The 9,360-nt window shown below is 33.6% G+C and overlaps 1 protein-coding gene across 1 annotated transcript; it reads left to right on the forward strand.

Annotated features, from left to right (window-relative positions):
- The first annotated feature begins 5,637 nt into the window (after positions 1-5,637).
- Positions 5,638-7,920, forward strand: LOC149140209 (uncharacterized). Its single transcript, XM_089449752.1, has 2 exons — positions 5,638-6,215; positions 6,859-7,920. The coding sequence occupies exons 1-2, from the start codon at positions 5,987-5,989 to the stop codon at positions 7,656-7,658; spliced, it is 1,029 nt and encodes a 342-aa protein (XP_089305878.1). The 5' UTR covers positions 5,638-5,986; the 3' UTR covers positions 7,659-7,920.
- Positions 7,921-9,360: the final 1,440 nt, after the last annotated feature.

Below are 9,360 nucleotides of genomic sequence, written 5' to 3' on the forward strand. Positions count from 1 at the left end.
CACCTCCACATGTCATGTTATTAAGGAATTGGCAAGTGACTCACCCTCTCGTTTACAAAGAGTGTTTTGGTTTCTAATGATGTCACCTTGTTTGTTAATTGGTCCACTTTAGAGTTGTTCTACTACAAAACATGGACCACTATGAACTCATTTCTTGGCAAATTTTCGAATAGGATCAAATCCTTTTAAATGGGATGTTGGGCCCAAAATCCACTAGAGAGGAACCAAGATGAAGGTGCGACATTATAATCTTGGAGTTCCCTATTGTTGGAAACCTTGAGGACTAGCTTTTGTTGGGGGGGCGGGGAGGGACAACGAATCAATAGTGTGACTTATTCACACTTTTTCCTTTTATTTACTTAACTGAATCACACACTTGTTAACCAACAACTAATAACAAATCATAATATGTGCATCATATGAGCATAAACCAAAAACCATAAGAAACAACATAAACAATAAACATGCATGACACATCAATCACACATGAGAACACAAGATATCTGGTGGAAACCCTTCTGGGAAAAAAACTACCCTTGTTGTTGATGCGCTGCTTTGAATTTGTATTATGTCAAGCAAAAATGTCTTTTACATAGATAGTTGACTCCCATCAGCCAGGAGACTCGACCTCATATACAATTGGCTAACCTCCATTAGCTGGGAGACTTGATCCCAATGATTAATTCGAAAGACTATGTTCTCACACAGATCTACGAACAACCACCCTTTGAAAGCCTCCATGATCAACAACCCTTGCCCAACTCCAATTGAATGGAGAAATTGTTCCTTTCGCTAATGCTATTGAATCATTGCTCCACTCTCATGAAGTCATTTCTCCTCTCATTCTATGCGGACCTCATTTCATATATTTTCACACTATGTCGTGAGACTCTCTGCTCAACAAGAATTCAACTCTACAATCCAAGTCTCAGCATCAAAATAATCTCATCAAAACAAAAGCAAAAACACTCATAACCATAACCAACCAACAACCATACTCTCAGCCATACATAACTCCATAAGAAAATAAATGGAAACAACCAACAAATACATCAAAACCTTTGTAAATCAATAACATAAAAATAATATGGCATTCTTCCATATGCATCGGAAACACCTAAAAAACAACTGCCAAATTATGTAATAGATCCTCTACTTAAACCATGTTCAAACATTGTCCTTTTCCTCAAGGCTATTCTTCTCCAAACAATATTTGCTACAACAACGCAACACTAATCTGAAATCTAATATTCTACTTTAGTATTCAAATTTAGCCATTCATTCTGCTACTTCACTACCATTTGCAACACCTGCACACATTGTCTTTGCTCACAAGTAGGTCTAAAGCATTCTGCAACTTCTCCAATGTTCACTCTCACTCTACTACCTAACCAACCTCTACTCAGATCCAAAAATGACATATTTGTAATGTGTTGTGTGAAATTCACTTTTCGACGGGGATCAAAGGCACACAAAGTTGACGAATTCCAACCACTATCATCACTACTTTTGCACTAAAGGTGTTCACACCCACTGGAGGACTTTCTCAAACAATTTAGACCTTTCTAAATTAGTTTAGAACCTTCCAAGTATTTCCAAGTCGAATTACTCTGAAAGTGTGCAAGGAATCTAAAGTATTTTTTTGTTAAGAAGCCCAGTGGCGCGCAAAAGATTGTCTGATCTCGGTTGCAACTCCACACACAAGGTTGAATAATTTCGGTTGGATCCTTCCATCCACATGTATGAGCCTACCTCCATGCGGTCAGAGAAGAGCATAAGGAAAAACAACAAACCCTTAGCTCAAAACGTTTGCCACCTGATTGGTCACCTTCTCCACCTCCCGTTCATGCCTCCAAACCTTTGTCACAACCTTTGGCACCTCTGCAAATGGATCAAACTTGTCCTCTAAGTGCCCTTTCCAAGTTGAACTAAAGGAAAAGAATCAAGGGTTGCCATGACTGCTAACAAGTCCTCTTCTCAACTTTGACATTTATACGAGTTGCAACTCTTTTGCAACACTCTGTAACACCCCCGCGTCATCATCATATGGCAATACACTATTGCAACAAGTCAACCTCCAGTTCCTGCACTAGGTCATGAACACTACTAGTACATGAAAAACCATCAACCACATACCACATCGTTGCCATCATCTTATCATCATGAGTGTGACATCAATGCATCATGAGTCCAACACCAAGGTGACATTAAATGCCAACTCAACCAAATGTAACCATGCTACAAGGATGACATCAAATGCATCCGCTAGACCATCATAGTGTTGACATCAATGGCAACACAAGTTAGTTGTCATCATGAAACCATTGCCAACACAAGTTAGTTGTCATCATGAAACCAATGCCAACGTCAGCTAGCTGGAACCATGCACACAATAATGCCAACACCTATTATGCTCAAATTACAAAGATTGAATGAGATGGATTGGAGCAACCCTTAAAATAGAGCATAAGCGTCTGCTTAGTTGTTGGTGGCTTGCTCGAAATTCCATGAAAAAGATAGTTCAACTTGTCCATTGGGGTGCATTAACACCCCCAACACCTACTACTCCTAGGTTGTGCTTAGAGGCTCCGTTAGAGTAGAGTAATATTGTTTTTTTATTTTAACCCAAAGATTGGATTCCTCTAGGAGTATTCTCAATTCCTAGTTGGGGATCTAGGATGTGGGTTAAGAAGGGAGATCTTGAACATTGAATTTGGAGAACCACAATTATTCCATTTGATTGAGCGACTAAAGAGAGGGGAGCTTTATAGATTTAGTGTTTAAATCTTCAATTAGCAGCAACGGAATAACTCTCTCTACTACTATTTGAGGCTGAGCGTAATCTTCATGAAAAATCACAAGATTTCAAACTAGTCACATTTTTCAAAAAAAATATTTTTAATAATAATAGCTAAGTCAAAAATCTAATTGGCAAAAAAGTAGCTATTTTATAAAGGCCCAAATTCCACACACATTTAGTAAATTTACATTTTTGAATTTACATCCACAAATAAATATATAATTGATTCACAACTTCCAAAACACTTCTAGGAAGTAGTTTTTTTCTATGCCGTAAAAATGCCATATTCTTGTTCAACATCTCTTTTATATTCTTTATAATAATGAATAAACAACATCTCTCTTAAATTCTTTATAATAAAGAATAATACCATTATAATAAGTCACATTTATAACTTAATGTGTAAATGTAAAGTTTAAAAATTTAAAATATTTGATAAAAATAAAAATATATAATAACCAAACAAATTAATTACTAATATAAAACTTTTATAATATGATATCTGGTTTATATATATATATATATATATTTAAAAAATAAGGGATGGATAATAAATATGTTTAATTTAAAGTTTTTGTGATTCATAATAATTAAAAAAAAAATATTGGATAATAAACCATAATTGATGGTTTATATGATTTATTCAAAAGCTTTTACAAAAATAAATGTGTTGTTAAAAATAAAATAATAATTTATAAAAAAAATAAGATAAGATACTTTAAAATGAAAATAGAGAAATATTTAAGTAATCTTAATTTCTAAATCTAATTAAATCTCCTCTTACGACCATATAATTTTAATTTTCTAAATATTTTAATGTAATTTCATGTTTCACTAAATAATATTAATGAGTTAATAGATATTAATTAATAACAATTAATAATATTAATTGGAAACAAAATTATAATAATTATGACAACTAGTAATTGCATAGGAATACTTTCCAACTGAGTATGATAGAGATGATGTAATGTTTTGTATTATTTTTATATAGATTTTGAGCTCCAAATTTATGAAAACCCATGGTATTTGTGTGGAATATAGTCTATTTAAAAAGGGAAATAAAATCAGCATAGATCCATCTTAACTCTAAATCTATCAGGGGACAAAATAGATCAAATCTCTTGAGATCTCTTTTAAAATGAAAAGAAATATAATCCCTCTTAACATTTGGTAGATCCATAATTAAAATAAATCTAAATTGATATTAAAATCACTTCAAATCACAATATAAATATTAAAATGAAAAAATAACAAACAAATTTTCAAATATACAAATTATTATAAATAATTAAATTTTATTTACTACCAATAACATAATATATATTAGAAATTAATCTTAAACCAATAAACTTAAGTATCATCATTATCATGTCTTAAAAAAAATCATTTTAATCCAATATATATATATATATATATTTTTTTTTTTTTGAAGGTGGCAAAACCTATCAAACTCAGGTGTCAAACCAACATTGAGGACAACCATCTTTGGCTGCTATCCACGAATGTCGGTTTGACTCATCACCATTATCAAGGAAAACCACGCCACCTGTAATAACCCGCTGGTGGTCCATAAGGGAGCAGGCTTTCACTGCTGCCAGATGCCTCTGGGTCTTGGGCCGTTAACCTATTTCCTTACCTCCGAAGAAGACAAGCTCTTAGCCAAGCAAAAGCAGTTTTACGGCATCCAATTTTTATATTTATGTACATAGATTTGATATGTAATGAAGGAAAAAAAACAAAATATAGATTTTGATTCTCCAAAATATTTTTACATAATGTTCGTTCAAAAATACCACCATCAACGTCAGTTCCAGTTTTATGGTCTTAAACTACATTACAATTTGAATTAAATTAAGCTCTGAAATGACAACACGAGCCCCACACTTCCTAGTAGTACTAAGTTGACTTCAGTAAGCATCTTTTCAGCAAGATACTGAGTTAAGTTCAGATTAACTGTGAAAGCAGTAATTTAGTTTAATTGGGTAATGTTTTAGGTTTTGTTTTTCCTAATTCCATGATATGATTTTTATCAATTATAAATATAAAAATACATTTTAATAATTATTTAGAATATAAATTTTATAAATTTAATAAAATTATATTTAAAAAATATTTTTGCTTGTTTAAGAGATTTTTTTTCCGGGATATATGAAAATAGGTTAAAGGTTATATATATTTGGCTCCAGTGAAAGTCAGTTTAATTACACACCAATTAAGTGTAATTTTAAGGAATGTAGTTTTTTTATGTGTAATTTTAAGAACTGATTTTCCTTGAATAATACTGATGAATCAACTCACATTTTAAGGATGCTGTTTGATAATAAGTGTCCTACTGATTTAACTTATGAGTTTTCCAAAAAAAATCTTCTTAATCATTTAATTATGAGTTTCCAAAAAAAATCTTTTTAATCATTTAATTATGAGTTTTCCAAAAAACAATCTTCTTAATCATTAAACTACTGCAACTGGTAGTATTTATTTCTTCTTAATCATCCAGCTTCAAGCACCCAGACTGAACTTCAATACATTGACCTGGTTCCATTCAAAAGTCCATTAAACTACTGCAAATGGGAATACTTATTTCTGCTTAATCATCACAGCTTAAAGCATCCAGACTAGAACTCCAATACATTGACCTGATTATGTTCAGAAGTCCAGATTAACAGAGTAAAATAGTGCATTCCCCAATTTTTTAATCGTACACTGTCGGCGATAGAGTTGGAGATGCATGAAACAGTAATTTTACCTTCTGTCATTTGTCTTTTAGTAAGATTTTTACGAATCTCCGGGCTTTACAATCACGATGTTGAGTCCTTTGCTTTTAGTATTTGTTCACGAGTCTCCAGGCCTGACAGTCACGAGAGAAGTAACTCACTTCACATGCTCCTCGGCCCTAAAAATTATAAAAAGGTAGATTCCCTTTGAGTGGAGGTAGCTCGTTTGGATGGTGAATCCACTGCAAAGAAAGAGATAAGGAATCCATGGATTCTTTGGTGGAATGAGAGTACATGTATGCTGGTAAATTTTCATGACACTACACATCTGTCAGATGTTCAGTCTCCTGTTCTAACAGCAGGATCATAGGGATTTTCCATCATGTTGCTGTGATTTGTCTCCTGGCTTTGTGTTATACTCAAACTAGAGCTCATTAGAATTAGTGGGTAGGCTACTGGAGTCGCAATCATGGCAATGAAGAAGTATAAGTATCAGCTTTTGTTGGTTTGCATATCAGTTACCCTGGTTCTGCAAGCTGCTGTGGTTGTGGGATCGAAGCCTCCCAAGGACAAGCATTGCAAGGCAGATAAGCCAGGTGATGATGGGTACCTTTCACATTGTGCAGGGACCATCAAGTGCCCAGAATCATGCCCAGATTGTCATCTTTCATGCAAGTTCTGTGGAATGGCCCACTGTCGTAAGTCTCAATCTTTCAGCAATATGATTTTTTTTCTTCTAAACCCTCACAAGTAGAAGCACTCAGTAGAACTCAGCTTGTGAATAGTTTGCTTCCTTGTGATTTAAAATCTGTTAAGTTGTGGAATATGATGTCTACATCAGATTGCAAAATTGGGTTGTGGTTTAATGAGATAGTGTGGAATACATTGCAGGACCCAAATAGGATTTTTTTTTCCCATGGATTCATAATTCAGTCATACATTGATTTATAAGTTAGTTATACATCATTTTTTATAATAGTGACGAGTCAATTTACATTTCTCAATAGCAGTAATCACTGGCTGCCTTTAAGTAAGCAGCCCTTACTATTAGTTTGATAACTAAATTATGATTAGTTTTCCACGATTAAAAAAAATAAAAATATCAATCATGCATAAATAGAAAATTGAACTGTCATGGCCTGCAAAACAGTTCATAAATTTTATATATTTTCTATTCTATCCCAAGTCACAGATTTAATCCAGGTTTGCTCTGTCTGCTCTGTTCTATTCTACATTACAGATTTAATCCAGGTTTGCTTTGGCTGCTTTATCTTTCTACTCTATGCTAAATCATGGATTTAATCTTGGGTTGTTTTATCTGCATTGTCTGTGTTAATGTAGCGAAATGTGACAAAGTGGGATCAGTGTGCCAGGATCCACGCTTCATAGGAGGCGATGGCCAGATTTTCTACTTTCATGGCTACAAGGACTCTGATTTCTGTCTTGTTTCAGACAAAGGCCTTCACATAAATGCCCATTTTATTGGCAAGAGGACTGCAAACAGGACTAGAGACTTTACATGGGTCCAGGCTCTCGGAATCCTGTTTGACACACACAAATTCTATGTGGGATCAAAAAGGGTTGGCAAGTGGGACTCTTCTGTGGACCAATTCGTCCTCTACTTTGATGGGTATTCTATTTCTCTGCCCTCAGGCGAAGGCTCCAAATGGGTTTCACCTAACAGAGAAATTAGCATTGTTAGAGTTGAGAATGCAAACTATCTCAATGTAGAAATCACAGGCCTTCTCAACTCATCCATAGGAATTGTGCCTGTAACCAAGGAAGACTCCAGAGTTCACAAGTATGAAATCACAGATGCAGACTGCTTTGCCCACCTTGAGCTCAATTTTGATTTTTTCAAGCTCACAGACTCAGTTTCAGGTGTTCTAGGCCAGTCCTATGCTCCCAGTTTTGTAAATCCAGTGAAGAAAGGTGTGCCTATGCCTCTGATGGGTGGAGAGAAGAAATTCATGGCTTCTTCAATCTTTACTCCTGATTGTGAAGCTGCTCAGTTTAAAGCTATCCATCACTCTTCCATTGTAGACACTGGGCTTGGAAGGAACTCAAAGAGACTGGGAATGCCTTCAGCAGTTTGTAGTTCCAATGGGGGCAAAGGATCTGGCTTTGTTTGCAAGAGGTAAAACGGGCATGACAGAACAGCTGTTGTTTCCATCTGTAAGGTCTCTCTGAGGCATTCAGATGTGAACTTGGAATTAGTATCTAGTTGCTTCTGTGAACTTGTAATAAGTGTCTAGTAGCTGTGTGGACTCCCTCCTGTATTAATATCCATCAATGTAATAAGAAAAGACATTTCAGAGCTGAAGGGCTGTGTTTAACCTTACTGGTTTGATTATCTTTTTATATAATCACTGCATCAAAATCCATGAAAGGGTATTTTACTGGTTTGATTCTCTTTTTTATTTTATTTTATATATTATTATGTTGTGTATTATAAAGGGAAATGTGTGGATTATGACTAAGGAATATAATGTCACAGAACTTGTAATATGAAATTAGGGAGAAGGGAGAATGCTTCAGCTTTTTTTTTTTTTTTTTTAACACTAGGACAATCCGTAACTGGTGAGAGTTATCCTGGGCAGGCCCAGGATCAAATCCAACTGGCTGCCACTACAAAAGTGAAATATAGTTAAGTTGAGGGAACTTTACCATCCTCTTAGGATATTTATGTGTTTTATGTAGGGTATTTTATTTTTTAAGACATTCTAAATGATATCCATTTTGCTTTTTACGTTACCTATTTTAGGCCACTGTTAATATTCATTATTCATTTTAGAGAGAATTGTGTACATTGCAACAAGGATGAATATGATAAGGAACTTAAATCAGTGGAAAGTTTAAAAAAGAAATTAAAAAAATAAATATAGAATAAAAAAATAACTATTTATTAAAAATATAATATAGTAATGAATGTAAAGAAAAATGATATAAGTATTGATTTAAAATTATTTATTTAGTTTTATTTGGATTTTTAATTAAAATTATTAATATATTAAAATAATTAAAATATATTTAAAAACATTTCATTTAGTGTAAAAATGTTATAAGTTATTTACAAAAAAATGTTTGTAGTAATTTATTGATGAATAAACTATTTGGGTTTGATTGGTTGGTCAATAGAGGATGTATGACATCACATCCCACTTTTATGTGGCTAGTGGATTTTCTACACTTAGGTCAAGAGTAATTGAGCTTGGCTTAGCTTTAGTGTAACTATATATATATATAGATGGTGGATAATGTATATTCCAGTTAAGAGGGAAGTATACATTTATTTTATTATAATTGACATTAATTTATAGTGTGGTATTGATCATTATTTTTTAATGAATTATTTATTTTTATTTTTATTAATTGTTAACATAATTTAGAATTTCGGAATGCTCGAAAAACTTTTAAAATTTCTCTTGAATTTATGTAATGATACCAAGGAAAGAGCATGGTGGCCTTGTGTACAACCATATCGTTGCAAACACCATTTTTGGCACACATGTCAACCACCTAAATTGACGTTTAACGCCTAACACCACACTAACAAGTATTGTCATGATGCAAACCTTCATAATGCTTCACTAAGCGACAAGTAGATAAGCATGTGACACCATTGAACCCAATGATAATTTTTCATCTTGGAAGAGCCATGAAACTTTTATTTTTTCATTTTTTACGTATAGAGCAACGAACCCCATTATATTCCTCCTGGGCTGTATAACCATCAAGGATTTATGTGATCCTTTAATTGATAATCGCCATTTTCTTAGCCTATTTGCGAGATTGGCCTCATAATCCTTAATCAGGTTTTATCGTAAAGTTTCCTGGCTAATC

The sequence above is a fragment of the Pinus tabuliformis genome, chromosome X, assembly GCF_031772625.1.
Source record: "Pinus tabuliformis cultivar Carrire ecotype Pingquan chromosome X, CPIR1, whole genome shotgun sequence".
NCBI classification, from domain to species: domain Eukaryota; kingdom Viridiplantae; phylum Streptophyta; class Pinopsida; order Pinales; family Pinaceae; genus Pinus; species Pinus tabuliformis.

Coding starts and splice junctions, on each gene's coding strand:
- LOC149140209 (XM_089449752.1), top strand. CDS start 5,987: ATGGCAATGAAGAAGTATAAGTATCAGCTTTTGTTGGTTTGCATATCA. Junction 6,216..6,858: donor CTGTGGAATGGCCCACTGTC/GTAAGTCTCAAT, acceptor GTGTTAATGTAG/CGAAATGTGACAAAGTGGGA.